The 22,538-nt window shown below is 50.7% G+C and overlaps 1 protein-coding gene across 6 annotated transcripts; it reads right to left on the bottom strand.

Moving 5' to 3' along the window:
• Window positions 1-1,518: 1,518 nt before the first annotated feature.
• Window positions 1,519-22,181, bottom strand: slc39a10 (solute carrier family 39 member 10). Of its 6 annotated transcripts, XM_067256021.1 has the most exons (12): window positions 22,089-22,115; window positions 18,005-18,150; window positions 15,662-15,745; window positions 9,802-11,019; window positions 8,944-9,121; window positions 5,988-6,163; window positions 5,169-5,342; window positions 4,442-4,562; window positions 3,999-4,331; window positions 3,735-3,815; window positions 1,871-2,061; window positions 1,519-1,671 (listed from the first exon to the last, which is right to left on the bottom strand). In XM_067256021.1, exons 4-12 carry the CDS (start codon window positions 10,996-10,998, stop codon window positions 1,519-1,521), a joined length of 2,604 nt encoding a protein of 867 aa, XP_067112122.1. In that variant the 5' UTR covers window positions 10,999-11,019; window positions 15,662-15,745; window positions 18,005-18,150; window positions 22,089-22,115. The 6 variants fall into 6 exon arrangements, with proteins under 6 accessions (XP_067112122.1, XP_067112138.1, XP_067112114.1 ...); XM_067256037.1 differs by lacking the exon at window positions 15,662-15,745 and having other exon boundaries at window positions 18,005-18,227; window positions 22,089-22,181; XM_067256013.1 differs by lacking the exon at window positions 15,662-15,745.
• Between the last annotated feature and the right edge of the window lie 357 nt (window positions 22,182-22,538).

Raw genomic sequence — 22,538 nt, 5'->3', positions numbered from 1 at the left:
GCTTACTACTCTGATTTAAAACTCTTGATCGAAACTACAATATTTTGATTCACATTTAGGCAGTGAACATATTTCAAGGCTATGCTAGCATAAGGGCTTTTATGGATGTTTTGGTATACAGTTCTGTCAATCCAACAAAACATCAGATAACTCTTGATGAGGTCATCAAACAACTAAGCTTGAAATCAAGCACTGGCTGAACAGCATCTTGTACGAACACAGTGACTAAGGCCTGAACCTGGCCACTTATCCTTCAATAACAAGTGGTGTGTACCTTCAATACCCAAAAGTGATCTAATCATACAAGAAAATGGCCAAAACAATATAAATAGGGAAAGATTGTTGCAAATGAACCCACCTTTAAATTGGGCCATTGGGCTAGACACTGCACGTTTGACAGAAAACACACAAGCTGCAGTTCTCACGGGGTTCCCCTCAGGCCCCTCAGAAGGTGAACTATTCAGCCCTGTTGATGGTGTACACTCAGGGTTAGGCTCATCAGGCTCTTCTACCTGGGGCCCCTCTGCTTGCTAGCTTCAGCCCAGACGAAGCACAGCATGTCAGTATGTAAAGACTGCGTCACAAAAGCACCACATGGCCACTGTGGGTTGTGAGGTATACAGGGACACAAGGCTGGGTTACAGGGTATACAGGGACACAAGGCTGGGTTACAGGGTATACAGGGACACAAGGCTGGGTTACAGGGTATACAGGGACACAAGGCTGGGTTACAGGGTATACAGGGACACAAGGCTGGGTTACAGGGTATACAGGGACACAAGGCTGGGTTACAGAGTATACAGGGACACAAGGCTGGGTTACAGGGTATACAGGGACACAAGGCTGGGTTACAGGGTATACAGGGACATTAGGCTGGGTTACAGGGTGGGCCACAGGATACCAGGATTCTCAAAGCCTGCGGTCTGGCTGGGTTCTCCAGGTTAGGCAGGTGCTCCATCAGACAGTGTCCTGCTGACAGCCAGGTAAGCTGGCGGCAGTGGAATGTTTTGTTTTCTTCGAGCCAAATCAGCATGGCGACATATTTGAATGTGTCAAAATGGCTGTTAATATCAGATTCTGCAGGGGACCACCACAGTCTTACAGGGCCCGTTACTGGCAAACAAGACTGATACAGAGGTAGTATGCTTCCACAACAAGGGCGTAGCAGGAGAAGTATTTTTGCAAGGAGTGTAGCCTCAATGTAATCCTTCAGTACAGATTGCTGGCGTAGAAAACAGAGCAGACCAGACAGTGAGGAAGGAGGAGTGAAGTGTAAACATCTGCCGCTATGATCCATGAGATATGAATCAGCCACTGCTGCTGAGAAGCGCAACAAGATTCACCACCACACATGCAGGACAAACACGTAGACAAACAGAAGAGCTTTAAGGCTGAGAAGCACAAGTACCCCCATGTGTACACACCGTTCCTCCTCCATTACCTCAACCCCCCTCCATTACCTCAACCCCCCACCTTTACACCCCCACCCCACATCTCATCTCACCCTCCACCCCCAAACTAGAAGCCGAAATCAAGCACTATTTGGTCTTCGAAGATGGCGATGAGCAGCATGATGCCAAACCCAGTGAGCATGCCACAGTTCTGCAGCACAAAGTGTCCCAGCTGGCAGCGCTTGTGATCCTCGCTGTCGCCGTGGAGCATCTCTGGCAGCTGCAGAGAGTGAGGGCCATTTTAGAATCAAGCATGAAAACATTCATTCAGAGATTACACCACAGTAGTTACTGAAAACACAGAGTGGAGGAATGTGAATCTGTATTGTGTGTAGCTGAAATGAAGAAGCTTAGGCTGGCCCAGCTTCCTGCTAGAGGTGAGCCACTGCTAGCGACAACAGCAAAAGTGGTCAACTCACCATGTCCACGAGAGCCACGTAGAGGAACATGCCGGCGGTCACAGCGAAGATCCAGCTGGTGACGTTGTGAGTGTACTGGCCCACCGCCGTGCCGATGATCATGCCCACGTAGGCCATGAGAGCGGAGAGCAGGTTGTACACGATGGCCTGCTTGACGGACATGCCTGCCTTCAGCAGCACAGCAAAGTCACCTAGGGGGCACACGTGCTCAGACACATTAATATGTTGACATGTTGTTAAAGGCATACAACACACATTTTTTATCTTCTGTATTTGTGCGGCAGTATAAAAGTGCCAGTTAACGAAAATTAAGTTTTTGTCTTTTCATTTCATTATTAAAAAAAAATTTAATAAAGTGCTTGAAGTTAATAGTCAAGACTTTTGCAAAGTACTGTACATAAAGTTCTCATTCACTTCTCCAATTTAAACTTTAACACTTTCTCTCTCACACAGACACACACAGTTCTGCCTCCTCACTGCCAGCACAGCTGTAGGGAAAAGGCTCAAATCTCACCAAAAACACCATTGATTCAGAGAGAAATTAACAGAAGAATAGAGGTGGCTACCATTTCCTCCCCACCAGAATGAATGTCCTCTTTTCCTCTATAATTGCCACACTCTGTACTAGCATCCATCAATCAAATCCAGGAGAGGAAGAGGGGAATGTGAGGAGGGAGAGCACGGCCTGGTGCACTCAGACACGCTGCACTTCTCTCACTTCAACTCTGTTACGCTCCTCGCCACCAAGTCACCGGTGCAATTAACACACCCATCACTGCCAATTAGCCGCACGACGGGATGTTAAAGAGCCATCACCATCATCTTCCTCAGGCTCACAGCTGCAGGTGGGGAGGGGGGACGCTGTCTGACATGAGGGATGAGAGGCGCAGTGGTGCTGGTCACATCACTGCCTTCATTTGTCACTTGCTCCATGGGGGAGGAGGGGAGGGGGCGGGGGAGAGTGGGTGGAGGCATTGTGAAAATAATGGATATATGATTCAGCATACAGAACGTACATTTAATGGAAACAAGGTGGCCTATAGTGACACATTCAACAACACTGGGTGTTCTCACAGCATTGAAGTGTGGATCTGGTCAGATGAATTTGTACATTTACTACTATCATGCTATTACTATGATGTACATTTACTACTATCATGCTATTACTATGATGTACATTTACTACTATCATGCTATTACTATGATGTACATTTAATTTGCCATTTACTACTGTCCGTAAAAAAGGCAGTTCTGTGTGCAGTGTTGTGGATTTGGTGTTAACTGTCCAGTGAGGTAGACGTACCCTGCCTCTAACTGTCCAGTGAGGTAGACGTACCCTGCCTCTAACTGTCCAGTGAGGTAGACGTACCCTGCCTTTAACTGTCCAGTGAGGTAGACGTACCCTGCCTTTAACTGTCCAGTGAGGTAGACGTACCCTGCCTTTAACTGTCCAGTGAGGTAGACGTACCCTGCCTTTAACTGTCCAGTGAGGTAGATACACTCTGCCTCTAACTGTCCAGTGAGGTAGATGCACTCTGCCTCTAACTGTCCAGTGAGGTAGACGCACCCTGCCTCTAACTGTCCAGTGAGGTAAACGCACCCTTTTTTTGTACAGTATTGTTTAGAATTATTAGCATTTTCTACATTTGATATTAAAGACTGCAGCTACTTTTAATACTCATATGTTTATTGTATGCACCTGCCCACCAAAGCAAATTCCATTTGTGTAAACTTGGCGAATAAACTTGTTTTGATTCTGACTTACCGTGCCTCTAACTGTCCAGTGAGGTAGATCCACCCTGCCTCTAACTGTCCAGTGAGGTAGATCCACCCTGCCTCTAACTGTCCAGTGAGGTAGACTTACCCAGCTCATGAGGCAGCTCGTGACAGAACACAGCGACCGACGTGCTGATGCCGCCCGTGATGTTAGCGCTGAACGCCGCTCCTACAAAACACAGCAACAGCTCACCAAGACAGATCTTTGTTTTTGATGAGATGCCCCCAGCTAAAACTATGGACTCTAAACTGTTGTTCTGTTCTACAGGAAATGAAGGAATGCCCTGTAACAAAGCTTGTGGCAAGTTCAGACAAAGCTAGTCAACTATGGAGCCCTGTGCTAGCTAGTCACCTATGGCCAGGCCGTCACTGAAGTTGTGCATGCCGTCCCCCATGATGACCATCCAGGCGATGCTGGCAATTCCTGCATCCTTCATCTCCTGGTCCGAGTGGCAGTTCCCCCCATGTGAGTGGCCATGAGAGTGGCTGTGAGAGTGACCGTGTTTCTTGGCGTGCCGGCCGTTCTCTGGGGCGGGGGAGTCGGCCTGCTGGTGTGGGGCGTCGGCCTGCTGGTGTGGGGCGTCGGCTGGCGGCAGCTTGTTACTGGACGAGTCAAGTGGCTGCAGCTCGGAGAGCTGGCTGTCGCTGTGGCCGTTGTCACAGGACAGGACCACAGGGTCGGGGACTGGAGGGAGAGGATTCATGTGAGTACTGAGAGGTGAATCTACAAAGCCTAGCTCCCTCGCTGCCAGGAAAAATGTCAGGCAGGTTGTGTTGAGGTTTACCCCCTCTTACCCTCGGTCAGGGGCTTGAGGTGGAGCCACTCTGCGTCGGAGCGTCGGTTCAGTTTGTGATCTGACAGTTTCCTGCCGATCTTGGCTTCCTCGCCTTTCTTCTTCCCACCACACAAGCTGCCCTGGAAAGACATGGAGGCTGACTATACAGCACAGCGTCTAACTGTCCTGGAGGCTGACTATACAGCACAGCGTCTAACTGTCCTGGAGGCTGACTATACAGCACAGCGTCTAACTGTCCTGGAGGCTGACTATACAGCACAGCGTCTAACTGTCCTGGAGGCTGACTATACAGCACAGCGTCTAACTGTCCTGGAGGCTGACTATACAGCACAGCGTCTAACTGTCCTGGAGGCTGACTATACAGCACAGCGTCTAACTGTCCTGGAGGCTGACTATACAGCACAGCGTCTAACTGTCCTGGAGGCTGACTATACAGCACAGCGTCTAACTGTCCTGGAGGCTGACTATACAGCACAGCGTCTAACTGTCCTGGAGGCTGACTATACAGCACAGCGTCTAACTGTCCTGGAGGCTGACTATACAGCACAGCGTCTAACTGTCCTGGAGGCTGACTATACAGCACAGCGTCTAACTGTCCTGGAGGCTGACTATACAGCACAGCGTCTAACTGTCCTGGAGGCTGACTATACAGGGTTAGCTGTATCTAGGCTAGGTGTTGCCCCTGGACCAGGGTTAGGGTTAGCTGTATTGAGACGAGGTCTTACCCCCTGGTCGCGGTAGTGCTGGAACATGCCCAGGCAGTGTTCGATGATGAAGAGCAGGTAGATTCCACCCAGAGCAGTCAGACCCTTCCACACGCCGTCGAAGGCCGTCAGCAGGTCCTGCTCCCCTGCCTGGCTCTGCTCCCCGGGGTGGGAGTGGTCGTGCTGGCCCTGCGACTGGAGGAGGGGGGTGGACCATCAGACTGATCACCGCCTGCACGCTTCTCTGCTCTATAGCTGACCAGCAGTCATGCACACACATGCAGGCATTCAGTCTGAACAACAACAGATGCTGCCAGCTGTTGTGTGAGAGTGTGCTGTCCTTACGTGGGGCAGCAGATGTAGTGTTGTGTGAGAGTGTGCTGTCCTTACGTGGGGCAGCAGATGCAGTGTTGTGTGAGAGTGTGCTGTCATTACGTGGGGCAGCAGATGCAGTGTTGTATGAGAGTGTGCTGTCCTTACGTGGGGCAGCAGATGCAGTGTTGTGTGAGAGTGTGCTGTCCTTACGTGGGGCAGCAGATGCAGTGTTGTGTGAGAGTGTGCTGTCATTACGTGGGGCAGCAGATGCAGTGTTGTGTGAGAGTGTGCTGTCCTTACGTGGGGCAGCAGATGCAGTGTTGTGTGAGAGTGTGCTGTCCTTACGTGGGGCAGCAGATGCAGTGTTGTATGAGAGTGTGCTGTCCTTACGTGGGGCAGCAGATGCAGTGTTGTGTGAGAGTGTGCTGTCCTTACGTGGGGCAGCAGATGCAGTGTTGTGTGAGAGTGTGCTGTCATTACGTGGGGCAGCAGATGCAGTGTTGTGTGAGAGTGTGCTGTCCTTACGTGGGGCAGCAGATGCAGCAGGGCGTCTCCACTCAGCGTCCCCACAGCCAGGGCCACCAGGAAGGTGAGCAGGAACTTGAAGCAGGCCTGGTTGAGGATGGGCACCAGCACTACCCCCAGCAGGGACAGCAGGCTGATGATGGAGATGGACACGAAGCCCCACACCCAGATCCACACTGAGGAGAGACGAGACCCTGCTCAGTACACACATGCTCAGTACACACATGCTCAGTACAGGACATGCTTAGTACAGTACAGCCCATCTCACATGCTTATTCACCACACTATTCCGCAGTGAATTTGTAACTGCGGTTTATGAACCTATCTCCTGTGGCAGCTGAATATCACTGCTAAACAGATCAAAGGTAACTTTGGTCTGACTAGATTGAGGATTTGGAGCGGGCCCTTCCCTTTGTAGAAGTCGGGCTGTAGCGAGTACAGATTTCTTTCACTCCCACATCAGCAGACTGAAATACACGGTATCCTGAAAGGCCTCAAAACACCAGATGAGGCTTAGATTGGTTTATTACATCAGCTTTGGAGCACTGCATCCTCAACCAAAATAATTGAGATTGTGATCTGAAACTGACAGACAAGATTGTATTATGTTGACTCAAGCAGAAGGCTCACTGCAAGGCCGTTTAGTTCACCATTAGCCACGTTCATCCTCAAGTCCTCCTCCTCACAGCAACTGCTCGACACATCAACCTCCAAGCCTCATCACACAAGCATCAGCTCAATGGTGTCTGGAGGTGGTAAACTAGAGAAGAAATCTTTTCTACACTAGTGCCCGAGAGAGGACAGCTGTTTAATGTTGTGTGAAATTCAATGTCACACAACATGTGTGTCCAAGTGTGTCCTCTAGTGACGCCGGTCTGCCAGCGCTGAACTTCTCTCCTCTTCATCTTACAGACCACTGACTCACCAGGGCTCTGGGGCATGATATATTCTGCTGCAGAAACTATCGTTAGATTACAGTCCTGAAGGAGATTGCTTTGCCTAGGCTGGAATGGCATGACAAATAGTAGCACTGTACGTAGCTCGTCTTGGTTCTAAATTCCTATAAGCCATGAGACGACCTGTCCTACAGTGAAGCCAGACCACGGACACATCTAAGCCATGAGACGACCTGTCCTACAGTGAAGGGTTAGGGTTAGACCACCATCACCACAGACACATCCTCCCCTCTCAGGCAGTTTCCAGCTGGGAGCTCTCGTGTGTGTGATTGCGGCGCTCCTATTCAAAAGGGTCAGTGGGGGTTGAAACTTCAATCTTCACAGTAAGGTCAATACCAACAGTGAAGAAAACATTGTACCAGTGTACAGGTTAGAAAACTGGCATTGAATGAGAAGGGTTTGGGACTTGTAATTGATTCTATCCAACTTGCAGATGAATCCCATTGCAGTAACTAAGACACTTGTAATCAACTAACTTGTCTCGGGTGGTTTCCCCTCATCAAGAGCAAGTATCCAGCAGGTTAACACTGCTTCCAGGGGGAGCAGCTGGATGGAAAACTCTCCCCCAACACGGAACCCTCTTTACACAAACACAGCCCTTTCAAAACACAGGAGGCTGGAGTCTGTCCTGGAAGAAATCTGAATGAAGGAGGCCAAGCTGGGTGCTGAAGCGCTAATTACACACACATTTAGCTGTTAGCTTTGGGAGCAAGTCTGTTAAGCCAGGCTTTGCAGCAGCCTGTTTCACCCCCGACAAGGGAAACATGTTAATGAGCAACTCTGTTAAACCTATTATTGAAGGAGATCTGGACTGTTGACATACCACACGTCGTTAAAAAGAACCTCTAACCTGTCTCGTAACAAGTGGTTCTTTCAGAGGACAGTCTTATAAAGGTCCACAGAACTTACCCAAATGAGCCTATCAATGAGCCAAAACCTATAACCCTTCATTGCTTCTGTAGAAGAATGGAACTAGGGTTTCTCCTTTCTCCAATCCCCTGCCCCCCCCCAGAGCAGCTGCCCCCCCCCAGAGCTGCCCCCCCCCCCAGAGCAGCTGCCCCCCCCCCCCAGAGCTGCCCCCCCCCAGAGCTGCCCCCCCCAGAGCAGCTGCCCCCCCCCCCCCCAGAGCAGCTGCCCCCCCCCCCCCCCCCAGAGCAGCTGTCCCCCCCCAGAGCAGCGTTGATTGGAAGGTGTGTGTATGTGTGTGGTAGGAGTGTGGGGTTGATGATGGTCCTCTCATGTTGTCTTGTCCTGTTAACCATAATCCTGACAGTGACTGCAGCTAGTCATAACCTTCCACCTTTATCCACCCCATAACTCTGACTAGGAAGGCCCCACATGCACCAACCTTGGTCTGGTTACTCATACCAGTCCCCTCAACGTGCAGTAAGAATAATTTGATGCTGGCATCATTTGTTTCCAGTTTTTTTGCCCGTCTACCTTTGTTCACCCATAACTCTGACAAAGAGGGTCCCACATATACCAGACGTGGTCTGGTTTACTCATTAGAGTCCCCTCTAGCATTAAGTGTGTTTATAGCCACCTGGACATGCAAGACAAACGCAGAGTTCTTGGTTCCAGTTTAGGTTTGGATTTTTCTAGGGACATGTACTTTGACAGCTCTGTTAGCATGAGTGTAAACTATAATGTAAACATGATGTCAGTTCCAAAAAAGACATTCACATATCACCAAAACATCCTACTGTGCAACTAAAGGATTCCCATCAGAACTAGACTAGTCACTTACACAATGTTGACAGAACAGTTTTATTTAAGTTCCCTTCTGGTGCCTGACGACTACAGGATGTTTCGTCCAAGAGGTTCACAGTCAGTCTTTCTACTGTTCAAGTAGTAAATACAGTTTCTGCTGTCACTGTGTCTTGCCTCCAGGTATGTTTGGACTTCAGCTTAGGATGCAGTTGGGTTTAGTCAACATGGGGTGGGTCCACTGTACAGACAGACCTGAGTGTTGCTAGCGGCGAAAGGTGGGCGGGGCTTACCGGAGCTGGCGGGCTCCAGCGCGGCCTGCTCCACCTCCACCTGGTGGTAGTGGCGGATGCACACCCGGCTGTCGATCTGGTAGAGCAGGGCTGGGCACAGGTAGGTGAACTGAGCAGGCGAGATGAGCGACTCAGAGCTCAGGCCATAGTAGCTGAGGAGCTGGGTCAGGTTAAGACACTTGGGAGGGAGAGAGGAGGGGGAGAAGAGAGGAGAGGGAGAAGAGGTGGAGAATAGGAGGGGAGAAGAGAGGAGGGGAGAATAGAGGAGGGGAGAAGAGAGGAGGGGTAGAATAGAGGAGGGGAGAAGAGAGGAGGGGGAGAAGAGAGGAGGGGAGAAGAGAGGGAGTGGAGGGGAGAAGAGGGGAGGGGAGAGGGGAAGAGAGGAGGGGGAGAAGAGGGGGAGAATAGAGGAGGGGGAGTGGAGGGGAGAAGAGAGGAGGGGAGAAGAGAGGAGGGGAGAAGAGAGGAGGGGAGAAGAGAGGAGGGGGAAGAGAGGAGGGCGGAAAGAGGGGGAGAAGAGAGGAGGGGGGAAGAGAGGAGGGGGAGAGGAGAGGAGGGGGAGAGGAGAGGAGGGGGAGAGGAAAGGAGGGGGGAAGAGAGGAGGGGGAGAGGAAAGGAGGGGGGAAGAGAGGAGGGGGAGAGGAGAGGAGGGGGGAGGAGAGGAGGGGGGAAGAGAGGAGGGGGAGAACAAGGGGTCACTTCAGAAGGAATCAACAGTGGACAATAACATTGGCTGTAGAATAACTGTAGACTGAGGTTCAAATGTAGCTTGGACCCCTCCTGACCTAAATTCAGGAGCTTTACAGTTACACAAGAGCTATCAAGGGTATTTTGTCAGGATTTTGACTGTTAGCCTACCTCCTCATGCTGGTGAGCACCCCCGGCTGGGTGCTCTGGCAGAGCGGGCGATGCCCTCGTGGGGCTGGGCGCCTCGTTCGGCGCCTCACGCTTCTTCTTATTGGGATGACTGGGTCCATGTCCGTAACCGCTGTCGTGCCGGTGTCCATGGTGATGGTCATGGTCTTGACCACTGTGGTTATTCTGTTCGGGGGTGGTTGTGAGAGGTGATGGTGTTGATGTTCTCTGCTGATTCCTGTTTCCTCTGCTGGGTTTCCTGGATCTCCTGGGCCTGTTGGTCGGGGGGGCAGTTCCCGGCTGGGGGGGCTCTGAGGAGGCTGCTGGCTGCTCCGGGTGACTGGGGGGGGGGGCTGCTCCCCCCTGTGTGTGAGGGGGAGGAGGTGGTCGAGGGGCGTGGTGTTCCTGAGGCAGGGTTTTGGAGCTGAGCTCTTCCTGGTTCAGAGACAGTTTGTCCATGTCAGTTTTGTGCTCTTTAGCCTGGTCATGCCGGTGCTCGTGATCATGATCGTGGTCATGGTCGTGATCATGGTCATGTGTGTGGTCCCTCTCCTGTACCTGACCGGGGTTTTGGTCGTGGTCATGTTTATGGTCAGTGTCCTCCCCAGTGTGGAGGTCGTGGGAGGGGCCTCTGTGAGCAGTGGGGTGTGGCTGGCCTGGAGGGGGGTGGCAGGGGGAGGAGGTGGAGGAGTGTGTGGGGCGGTGCTCGGGGTGGGGGTGCTTGCTGGCCCTGCCGTGGCCATGGTGGCTCTCCCGGGTGGGAGTGTGGTGGTGCAGCCCCTCCTGCACCTCCAGCAGGTCCAGGTGAGCCACGTGGTCGTGGCCCAGCTCCTCGTGCTCCAGCCCCACCAGCTTCACCTCCCCCAGACCCAGGCTGAGCAGCAGGCTCTGGAAGCCCCCAAAGTCCAGCCGGTCCCGCTGGCCGTAGCGTCGAAACAACTGAGCGATGTAGAAGCGCTGCTCCTCCTCCAGCGTGCTGCCGGCCGGGGGGGTCCTGGGGGCCGGGGGGGTCCTGGGGGCCGGGTTCAGCTGCAGGTCGCTGTGGGCATGACCGTGGCCCTCGTGGTCGCTATGCTCGCTGTGGTCGCCGTGGCGATGGTCGTGGTGGTGATGGCCGTCACCGTGGCAGTGGCTGCCATGGTGGAACAGGAAGGTGAGCACGCACAGGAAACACAGCTTGGTGTGTGTGTGGACACGCATGGTCTCCTCACTCTGGGAACCCTGAGGAGCACACACAAAGAAACCCTGTTCAGTTCCCGCTCACTGTAACAACTACCCACCTGTCTCCTAATAACTCACTTCAAGCTGATTAAAACAAAGTCAGGAAAACAGCCTTTTATCTTGTGCAGCCTGAGAACACTAAGATCCCCACAGAGCAGAGGGGGAGTGTCTGTGAGAGAAATTGCTTGTTTTGTTCTTGCCAACAAGCCAGAAGCTGCAAAATCATTACTGTCAAATGACCCTCATATGGTCTCTTGAGTTGCCTGAGGGGGGGGTTATGACTAGCTGCAGTCACTGTAAGGATGTAAGGGTTAGCAGGACAACATGAGAGGACCATCATTAACAACACACTCCTACCACACACACCCTAATGAGCTCTGCTCTTGTCAGTGGTGGGAGGTGGTTTCCAGCATTCACACGGAGCTCAGACTCAGAAACTCCTGATGGCCAGAGTGTCTAGAAGTCATTCAAGAGCCACAACTGCAGAGTGGCACAGACACATGGCATCTCAAGTATTTGGTGCCAGCGCTGGTGTAGCTCAGCAGAGAGCCTAGCCCAGACCCATTACTGCTGTCACACTGGAAAAGCTATGGGCTCCACATTCACTTCAAATGTGGTTACTTCACATTACTTCAACTAAAACAAACCAAATACACCAAACAATCCACAAACTGTCAAATCACCTCTGGCACCTTACTGGCCAGGCGGCTTCATGGACAAGTCATTTCAGAGTCCAGTTACAGTCCATTATATACTAGATCATGGGTCCCCAAACTACGCCCCGCGGGCCGAACATGCCCCGCCCACACATTTGGACCGGCCTTCTGAACAATGCCTGACATAAAATTGACAATTTTATTTCCTAAATAGGCCTATATGTTTTAATCATATCTGTATTTGATAATGAAGGTTGGCTTTCAAACAAAAAATTATCTTAGTTATTACCCATTAACATGTCCCTTAGTTATTAACTATAATTATTAACATAAACAAATTATTTGTTAGATTCACCCACCAACAGAATTCAACATAACATTCCATCGTGATCGAGCAGGTGCACGCGAGCCAGCAAGGAAATTCAAAGAGACAACAAAATGGCCAAACTGTTGGGATAGAGAAGTTGCTTCAGAATGCAGGGTATTACATCAAGGGTTGACAGGTGATTATATTTTGTTCAATGCAAAGAAATTGCTGTTTGTCTGTGCGATTTGATGTGCGAGTCCATGAGTTACATGTCCAAGCTAAAGAAATATGCCTTTTTCAGACCCCCTTTGCTGCCAACATTGACAAAGCCATGCCTTCTTATCAGTTTGAGTTGGCTGAGTTACAGAACTGTGAAGTTCTGAAAGATGCATTTAAGCCAAACAGTCTCATTGAATTCTATGCTGCCCTCCCTAACGAGACATAACCGAACATAAAAAAATCATGCAATGAAGATGGCCACACTTTGGCAGCACGATCAAGACTCACTGATGAACATTTGCATCAGTCTTTAAGACTGGCTGTGACAGGAATGGGACCTGACATTGGACTTCTCCCTAGCCATAAAAAGGTTTGGGACCCCTGTACTAGATCATGGCCATGTTGGTTGTTTCCAATTATACAGCTGACCTACACCAAATATCTTTTGGACACATTGTTGAATTATCTGCATTGCAGTGTACAGCAGTAGAACAAACAAGCTAAACACACAACAGAATACTCCTTAAAGACAAACAAACTACCCTCTGCACAGTGTTAAACCTGCTATGAAAACCTGGAGCACCTCGGAGACCCCCCAGTACTGCAGCATGTTGTAGACAGCCCAGCCCGCCAGTAACTAACCATCACACAGGACTTCCTTATCTCCAGCCAATCAGCAGGGAGGCTGGAGCACTAACCAAGGTGAGAACACGTGAGTTAACGCTGCAGGTGTTTTAGCTCTCAGCCAGTATGGCAAAGCTGGAGCCCTCGCTACCAAAGACAAATTGATCTGGTCTCCCAGACCTTGCCACTGCTCTTCCATACTGCCCCTGTGACAGCCCTGCTCTCCTTTACTGGGCTGAAACACCTTGAGCTGCTACAATAAACTACCACAGATCCCATCTGGACTAATCAAAGGGACACTGGTGTCCACTGGAGCGTGCTGTAGGTCTTGTTCAATGAGCCCAGGTAGTGGAGTAGAGGAGTGAAGGTACTCACCACCGTGTCTTCCTGCTCCGAGTAGAGGGTGAAATTGAATTAGATGAAGAAGTGTGTCACAACAGTTAAGACTCTCTGTTGCAAACATTAACGTGATTACAAGCCTGCTTCACGGGCTGCCGACAACACACTGTTTATAAACATGAGGCGTGGGTGACCTATGATACGCAGTCCAGATAGGACAGGGAAACACCGGAAGCTACAGAAGAGCACGCCCCCGACACAATACACTCTTTGTTGAGGAAATAACATTTGGAAAATAACTCTGGTCTTTATTCAGAAAGATATGCGAGTGGTCATCTCTCTTGAGTGGATTCCTTAAGATATGTGGGAGGCATCCAGGAGCATGTTGTCTTGTGCGTAACGTCAGCTGGTTCACCTTAACTTACTTACAGAAGTACAAGTCTTGTGAGGTCAGGTATCAACAATGAAGATCTTAGTTCACCCAGAATACTGAGATCGTACAGACCACAATCTTGTACTGCAGTTCATTCATAACAAATATTGGCTTGTCCTATGCATTCACAATAACGGTAATGTTACTGTAAACGTTAACAAACATTACTGTTGCATTGTCACCAACATGGTCTTCAAGTTGTACGGTGACTAACCTTTTTCCTGGTTTTGGGTTGAATGTTGGTGGTTTTCCATTGCACATCATATAGGAATTCACTTTTGTAAGCAAGCGGACTGTTGCAATATGATCTGTGTTCAGGGTGGTAGGGTGTGTCCCCTACATAAGGTTAGGGTTATATGATCTGTGTTCAGGGTGGTAGGGTGTGTCCCCTACATAAGGTTAGGGTTATATGATCTGTGTTCAGGGTGGTAGAGTGTGTCACCTACTTAAGGTTTTTACGGATTTAAGCGGGACAATGTTGCTACAACCCATGCTCGTGTGTGTGACTGTGTGTCATCCTGTCACAGTGTGTGGCAGGAGGAGGATGTAGCTAGGAGGGAATCAGGTGTGACTCACCATATCAAAAGGGTTCCCTTCTTCAACTCAACTGTGAATGAAAAGATCGATTCACTGTTTATAGTTGGCTCTCATACACTTTTGGGGTACACACACACACACACACACACACACACACAACAAAACATCCCTACCACACAGACACATTCCCACAAACAAACACCCAAACAGAGAACAAGCATGGAGAGCTTTCCCCAGGGGAGCCTCAGGGGTGAGTGTGTTTAGGCACTGCTCAGGGGTGAGTGTGTTTAGGCACTGCTCAGGGGTGAGTGTGTTTAGGCACTGCTCAGGGGTGAGTGTGTTTAGGCACTGCTCAGGGGTGAGTGTGTTTAGGCACTGCTCAGGGGTGAGTGTGTTTAGGCACTGCTCAGGGGTGAGTGTGTTTAGGCACTGCTCAGGGGTGAGTGTGTTTAGGCACTGCTCAGGGGTGAGTGTGTTTAGGCACTGCTCAGGGGTGAGTGTGTTTAGGCACTGCTCAGGGGTGAGTGTGTTTAGGCACTGCTCAGGGGTGAGTGTGTTTAGGCACTGCTCAGGGGTGAGTGTGTTTAGGCACTGCTCAGGGGTGAGTGTGTTTAGGCACTGCTCAGGGGTGAGTGTGTTTAGGCACTGCTCAGGGGTGAGTGTGTTTAGGCACTGCTCAGGGGTGAGTGTGTTTAGGCACTGCTCAGGGGTGAGTGTGTTTAGGCACTGCTCAGGGGTGAGTGTGTTTAGGCACTGCTCAGGGGTGAGTGTGTTTAGGCACTGCTCAGGGGTGAGTGTGTTTAGGCACTGCTCAGGGGTGAGTGTGTTTAGGCACTGCTCAGGGGTGAGTGTGTTTAGGCACTGCTCAGGGGTGAGTGTGTTTAGGCACTGCTCAGGGGTGAGTGTGTTTAGGCACTGCTCAGGGGTGAGTGTGTTTAGGCACTGCTCAGGGGTGAGTGTGTTTAGGCACTGCTCAGGGGTGAGTGTGTTTAGGCACTGCTCAGGGGTGAGTGTGTTTAGGCACTGCTCAGGGGTGAGTGTGTTTAGGCACTGCTCAGGGGTGAGTGTGTTTAGGCACTGCTCAGGGGTGAGTGTGTTTAGGCACTGCTCAGGGGTGAGTGTGTTTAGGCACTGCTCAGGGGTGAGTGTGTTTAGGCACTGCTCAGGGGTGAGTGTGTTTAGGCACTGCTCAGGGGTGAGTGTGTTTAGGCACTGCTCAGGGGTGAGTGTGTTTAGGCACTGCTCAGGGGTGAGTGTGTTTAGGCACTGCTCAGGGGTGAGTGTGTTTAGGCACTGCTCAGGGGTGAGTGTGTTTAGGCACTGCTCAGGGGTGAGTGTGTTTAGGCACTGCTCAGGGGTGAGTGTGTTTAGGCACTGCTCAGGGCTTATATAAGAGGACCTACTGCAACCACAAGTTGACAGAGTTCATCCTCTGAAAGTTAGACATGTCTATTATATTTAATTGAGCCATGACAAGGCAATTTTTTTGAAACTTAAGATGACTTCAGAAACCTTAGTATAGCCTACCGTAATTCTACTGAACCTTCTTGACCCCCAGTCCTGATTATTATGGGTTAGGGGCTTGTCTTTCTTGAGAAACACCCCCTAGCGCTGTAAGAGAAACATGCAGGTGTTAGTGAAGCTGCCGTCCTCCATGTCCCCACACCTGCAGCTCAGAAGGTTTAGAGTATCATTCTGATACTCAAAAAAAAGCTCAATCATCCTTCAGTCATCATGAATGTAAAACAAAAGAGCGGTGATCAACAACTATTCAAGTTTAACCCTTGTGCTGCCTTCGGGTCACATGACCCAAAGGTTCATAATGAACCATCGTTGTGTTTACCCAATTTTACCCAATACAAAAACAAATAAAAATAATTTTCTTTTAACCTTCGCAATGTGGGGGGTCTGAGACAGCCCAACAGTTAAAAGAAATTGCTTTACTTTGTTTTTGTATGCGGTAAAGTTGTCGCAATACGAAGTTGGGTCACAACGACTGATGGGTCAGAATGACCCGAAGATAACACAAGGGTTAAGTTGGTGTGGAGGACCTTGTAGTGGGAGATGTCATTTTACCTAATTAGCACTGCTCATCCCCTACAATTAGTTTACAGTCTGCTGGCTCCTGGGCTGTTTCTGATGTCTGATATAAGCTGCAGGTTTCTGAGGTCTGATATAAGCTGCTAATCTGCAGGGACCCGTAAGAGCGTGATCTGAGACACAGGCAGCACATTCCTGGTGAGGGGGAGGCAGGCACACCGCCCCCTAAATCACTCCTGCTGTCTGCTGCTCTCTGGACATGGGAGTAGAGGAGCGAGAAGGACAGGAGAGGACAGGAGATGACAGGGGAGGACAGGGGAGGAGAGGGGAGGAGAGGACAGTAGAGGGGAGGACAGGAGAGGGGAGGACAGGGGAGGACAGGAGAGTGGAGGAGAGGGGAGGAGAGGGGAGGACAGGAGAGGGGAGGAGAGGACAGGAGAGGACAGGAGAGGGGAGGAGAGGACAGGGGAGGAGAGGACAGGGGAGGACAGGAGAGGGGAGGACAGGAGAGGGGAGGACAGGAGAGGGGAGGACAGGAGAGGGGAGGACAGGAAAGGAGAGGACAGGGGAGGAGAGGACAGGAGAGGGGAGGACAGGGGAGGGGAGGAAAGGGGAGGACAGGAGGGGGGAGGACAGGGGAGGAGAGGAGAGGGGACAGGAGAGGGGAGGATAGGGGAGGACAGGAGAGGGGAGGACAGGGGAGGAGAGGGCAGGATGGCCCTTAAGCCTGATCATATGATCCCCACACAGCATCATCCTCATCCCTATCATGTGTGTGTGTGTGTGTGTGTGTGTGTGTGTGTGTGTGTGTGTGTGTGTGTGTGTGTGTGTGTGTGTGCAGTCTGCTGTTGCATTCCTACACAGACAGAAGGAGATGAGGTGAAGAGGACAGCTTGTAGCAGTGTGGGAACATCAGGGTGAACAGTTCCCTTCCTGGTAGCGAGTCATCACAGCCCTTTAATCTACTGACCGCCTGGCTGCTCAGCAAGTTCACTTTCACAGCACACCAGTGACAAGTCACCAACTCGAAGACCAGCTGGAGATTTACACCTGTGTTCTGCTCCCCCTTCAGCAGGGTGAGGGTCTCCTGTGTGTCTGGGCCAGACAGGCCCAGGGAGAGAGGCTCCAGCCACAGGCCCTATCTGACCAGACTGACACCATGATGACACACAGGCCCTATCTGACCAGACTGACACCATGATGACACACAGGCCCTATCTGACCAGACTGACACCATGATGACACACAGGCCCTATCTGACCAGACTGACACCATGATGACACACAGGCCCTATCTGACCAGACTGACACCATGATGACACACAGGCCCTATCTGACCAGACTGACACCATGATGACACACAGGCCCTATCTGACCAGACTGACACCATGATGACACACAGGCCCTATCTGACCAGACTGACACCATGATGACACCCACACAGAAGACTGCCCACGCTTCACCTGGAGCACGAGAGAGGGTTGTGTTCCCTCCGCTGGGAGCGGGAACAACCACAACCACCAATGAGACAGAGAGGGAGAGACAGATAGGGAGAGACAGAGAGGGAGAGACAGAGAGGGAGAGACAGAGAGGGAGAGACAGAGAGGGAGAGACACATAGAGAGACAGAGATAGACAGAGATAGACAGAGAGAGAGACAGACAGACCGATAGATAGAGGGGCAGGTGCTGATGCAGTCAGAGTTGGAACGGGAGGCAGTAGGGAGGAGCCCAGACCTCAGCCAGCAGTTACTCAAACACACTTCATCAAACAACACAAAAATGGAGATCAGGCACAGAATGCTATTCCTTCAGACTGCAGGAGCAACTTACCTGGTGGAACCCTGGTTTGATGAGAGAGAGGACAGAGCAGCAAGAGTGGATGGCTCTTCCTCTATCCTCGCCTCGTTCCCTCTGGTCTGAGCTAACATATGAACAGGTTGGATGTTTTGAAGTCTGTAGGTCAGGTGACTGAACTTCTTTGTGCAGGGTGGAGGGCAGAGGGAGGGGACAGACCGGTGAGTGAGGAATCCTGTAAGGGGTGGGGGTGTTGGGTCTGGGATCAGAGTTAATCAGCCACTGAACCAGTCACTTACAGGAGGTGTGTGTGTGTGATCAGCTGATTGGTGCAGGGTTAGGGTGTGATCAGCTGATTGGTGCAGGGTTAGGGTCTATACATGTGTCTGGACAGGCCACGTGTCAGGACCCCCTGGCACGATATGCAACAAGCTCCCGAGCACAGCCACAGAGCAGGATACCCAGGGGAGGAGGCACAGCCACAGAGCAGGATACCCAGGGGAGGAGGGAGGGATGATGGGGAGAGGAAGAGAGGGAGGGATGGAGGGTGGGTTGGCAAGAGGAAGACAGGGAGGGATGGAAGGAAGGAGAGAGGGAGGGAGGATGAGAGAGAGAGGGCATGGAGGGAGAGATGGCGAGAGGAAGGTAGGGTGGGAGGAGAGGGAGGGATAGAATGGGGAGAAGGAGGGATGAAGGGAGGAAGAAGGAAAGCAGCAGAGAGATGGGGGGGGAGGAAAGCAGCAGAGAGATGGGGGGGAGAGGAAAGCAGCAGAGAGATGGGGGGGGGAGAGGAAAGCAGCAGAGAGATGAGGGGGGGAGAGGAAAGCAGCAGAGAGATGGGGGGAAAGAGGAAAGCAGCAGAGAGATGGGGGGGGAGCAGCAGAGAGATGGGGGGGAAAGAGGAAAGCAGCAGAGAGATGGGGGGGAGCAGCAGAGAGATGGGGGGGAAAGAGGAAAGCAGCAGAGAGACGGGGGGGGAGAGGAAAGCAGCAGAGAGATGGGGGGGAGAGGAAAGCAGCAGAGAGATGGGGGGGGGAGGAAAGCAGCAGAGAGATGGGGGGGGAGGAAAGCAGCAGAGAGATGGGGGGGGAGAGGAAAGCAGCAGAGAGATGGGGGGGGGGGGGAAGCAGCAGAGAGATGGGGGGGGGGGGGGAAGCAGCAGAGAGATGGGGGGAGAGGAAAGCAGCAGAGAGATGGGGGGGGAGGAAAGCAGCAGAGAGATGGGGGGGGAAAGCAGCAGAGAGATGGGGGGAGCAGCAGAGAGATGGGGGGGAAAGAGGAAAGCAGCAGAGAGATGGGGGGGGAGCAGCAGAGAGATGGGGGGGAGCAGCAGAGAGATGGGGGGGAGAGGAAAGCAGCAGAGAGATGGGGGGGGAGAGGAAAGCAGCAGAGAGATGGGGGGGAGAGGAAAGCAGCAGAGAGATGGGGGGGGGAGGAAAGCAGCAGAGAGATGGGGGGGGAGAGGAAAGCAGCAGAGAGATGGGGGGGACAGAGGAAAGCAGCAGAGAGATGGGGGGGAAAGAGGAAAGCAGCAGAGAGATGGGGGGGGAAAGAGGAAAGCAGCAGAGAGACGGGGGGGGAGAGGGAGAAAGCAATAACAAAAAGTGGAAGTGAAATGAACAAGGACAAAACTGTTAAGGATCTAGACAGAATCATGGGATACGTCACCACACACATCACGAGATACGAGCGCTCAGCAAGAGAAACCAGGAGCAGCAGAGAACAAGGAAGTGGGCTGTCAGGGGAGTTTACCACCAGGGGTGTGCAGGATCAGCTATCCATGGACCGACATACTGCACCCTAACCCTACACCACATCCTGGTTAAAGGATTTGAGGTCCTGTTATAACACTCTCATAAATGGTGTCTACAAAAATGTTGACCACTTTGCACTTCATTGTTGCCCTAGTTTTTGAATAGTGTAGTTTTGTTGTCTACAGCAGCCTTCAGCCGCTCTGCTACACCGCAGCCTTCAGCCGCTCTGCTACACCGCAGCCTTCAGCCGCTCTGCTACACCGCAGCCTTCAGCCGCTCTGCTACACCGAATGCTTTAGGAACAACACTGAAGCATCATGTGAGGGATATTAAGAAATGCTTTATTATGCAACTATACAGCTCTGTCACGTGCAGCACAGGGGACACTGGTAAACCTCTGGAACTTCATCCATGAAAGAAGAGAGCTTATGAGCAGAAAGGGCCGTATACAAGTTTCTGGGGTTGTTTACTACATTTACCCCTGAAGGTACAGCAAGGTGATGTGCTCCATGAAGGTACAGCAAGGTGATGTGCTCCAACCTGCTAGCTACTTGGCCTTGAGGACGTGGCTGCGGCACACTATGTATGAATGTATTCCTTACACGTACAGGATCATACTATTGGTAGACCATGTATTTTACTAAGCAGCACAATCTACTTATGAGCTGTACCAAATGTACCACGTACATTGTTTAATGTTGCACTGCAAGAGCCTACTGTACTGTACAGAAACAAGGCATGTACTACAGACAGCCCCTGGGTAGCATCACCATACCCCTCAGGTTCCCTCTCCAGCCCATGGAAGACAGGCCTTGTTCCTTACTGGAGCATCACTCAGTCCCAAATCAATAAGGCATTACCCGGCAGACGGATGGATGGCCCCTTCCTTCTCAAGGTGGGGAAGATTATAGGCTGATCTCTCCCTTGGCTGTGGATCTGAGTTCTACCAACTGCGACTTAGCTGTTCAGGAGACATGCTACTGGGTTTTAATGTGCTTTGATGGGATGGCCAGAGTCTGCTAGCCATAGCTGTGTTCAGGAGCGGTCCATTCCCAGACGTGGGTATGTAACTCTGGGTGTAGGGGTTTGCAATGTGTTAGTCCTAAATAAATGAAACTACCTGAAAGCCTTAACAGTGAGAAAACTCATTATTATAATCCTGTGTAGACATCTACTGTAGGGTTTAATACAGCATAGGGTTAGGGGCCATGTGCAGCATTGGGTAAGGGGCCATTGATGCAGTTAAAGGATGGGATTTTTCTGTCACCTTAGACTGTACACATGTAAGCTTGTAAGAAGGAAAGCCAGATAGCTAACGTACACAACTTCATTGTAATGTTCATATACAGTTTGACATTGCTTTCTCAAATGCAACGTTGGCACATTGAAGTATCATGAAAGGACCCCTCTACACTAGACATAACCTCGTTGAAACAGTCCTTACGACCCAATGACTTGGCTACAAGTCTCCTAACCCCATCCAGACCGGACACACTGTGCGTCAGCCGCTGCTCACGGTTTCCTTACCGCTACGCCCACTCACTTTCAACAGATCCCAACAAGGGAGTAGCCTACTCAGAGTAGTACTGTAAACTAAACATGCATTGAGTTCACTAACGCATTTACCATTCGTAATAACATTTATTGGGTGATATACTGTTGAACTGACTTCTCTCTGTGGACCCAACTTAATAACAATGACATTCAATCGCAAGCACGTGGATGACTTGCTAACTTTGCTAGCTAGCTAACCTAAACTCACACGACACAAACCTAGGTGGCTAAAAACGTCAAAATACAGGTTGTCAAATGCTAACCACGAACGTTTAAGATTTCAACACTTAATACCAACTAATAGTATCTATCCAAATGTATCGTTGGCTAGCATATACTGCTGACTTACACAGCTTGCTAGTCTACCCATTCAAGCGGAACCTGGTTGAAAGTAGCCAGCTCGCTAAAACGTGTAAACCCCGCTAGCTCTACAAGCCGTGCCTCCATTCAAAAGCTCCTGCTCCACCACTTCGGATTAGTAACATTTCTCAAATGTACACAAAGCCATTAGCCACAAAATCGACTTAAACGCATGTATTTATCACAACAGTTAGCTAGCTGGTTGGTGTCAAAACGTTGGTTTGACTACACAGTAGTCGGCATGATTCCACATAGCTAGCTAGCGTGCTAGCAGAAGATTCAAAGGAAATTAGCTTATTAGCAAACAACAAAGACAAGCGATTTAATATTACAACTATATTCCGTCAAAAACACCCACAAATGAAGCTAACTACATATGCATGTTGTTGCAAATGCTGCCCGGTTCCATGTTGTGGGAGTGAATGAAAACAAATGGGGTTTTTTATAGTTACCTCACACGAGTGCCGTGTGCATCTCCTCTCCGCTCGGTACCAAAAAAAACCTCAGCCGAGCAGCTCAGCAGCAGATCAACATGAGGCCAGGCCGCCAGGGTGTCTGCGGAAACGGATTCACCAAAGGCACTGCGAACTGAAAATAACGCGCCAAGCCTTGTCTACGCAGCCTACGTAACCATCATATAATTATTTTGTAACCAACATTTATTAAAATACGAGGACAGTTATGGCGTTTCTTTTCGCTTATTATCAGGTGTGTCACATGACCTATTGCCGGAGTGGATTTTGACATTTTCTACAACCATTGTCTCAACAACGTCTTCTCATTTTGGTTGTCGAGTGTTTATTAAACTTTGCTAACAGTAGAAGTTAGCCAGTATCTTCCCCTGGTACATTTACATTTAGTCATTTAGCAGACGCTCTTATCCAGAGCGACTTACAGTAAGT

The sequence above is a fragment of the Osmerus mordax genome, chromosome 2, assembly GCF_038355195.1.
Source record: "Osmerus mordax isolate fOsmMor3 chromosome 2, fOsmMor3.pri, whole genome shotgun sequence".
NCBI classification, from domain to species: domain Eukaryota; kingdom Metazoa; phylum Chordata; class Actinopteri; order Osmeriformes; family Osmeridae; genus Osmerus; species Osmerus mordax.
This window is presented reverse-complemented; position numbering and strand designations above follow the sequence as displayed.

What these genes read in the sequence shown, in the direction of transcription:
- slc39a10 (XM_067256037.1), bottom strand. Translation starts at nt 10,998, where the DNA reads ATGCGTGTCCACACACACACCAAGCTGTGTTTCCTGTGCGTGCTCACC. An exon ending in GTGCTCACCAGCATGAGGAG is followed by an intron (nt 9,122 to 9,801) that starts GTAGGCTAACAG and finishes CTCCCTCCCAAG; the next exon opens with TGTCTTAACCTGACCCAGCT. An exon ending in CCTCAAGCCCCTGACCGAGG is followed by an intron (nt 4,332 to 4,441) that starts GTAAGAGGGGGT and finishes CTCTCCCTCCAG; the next exon opens with TCCCCGACCCTGTGGTCCTG.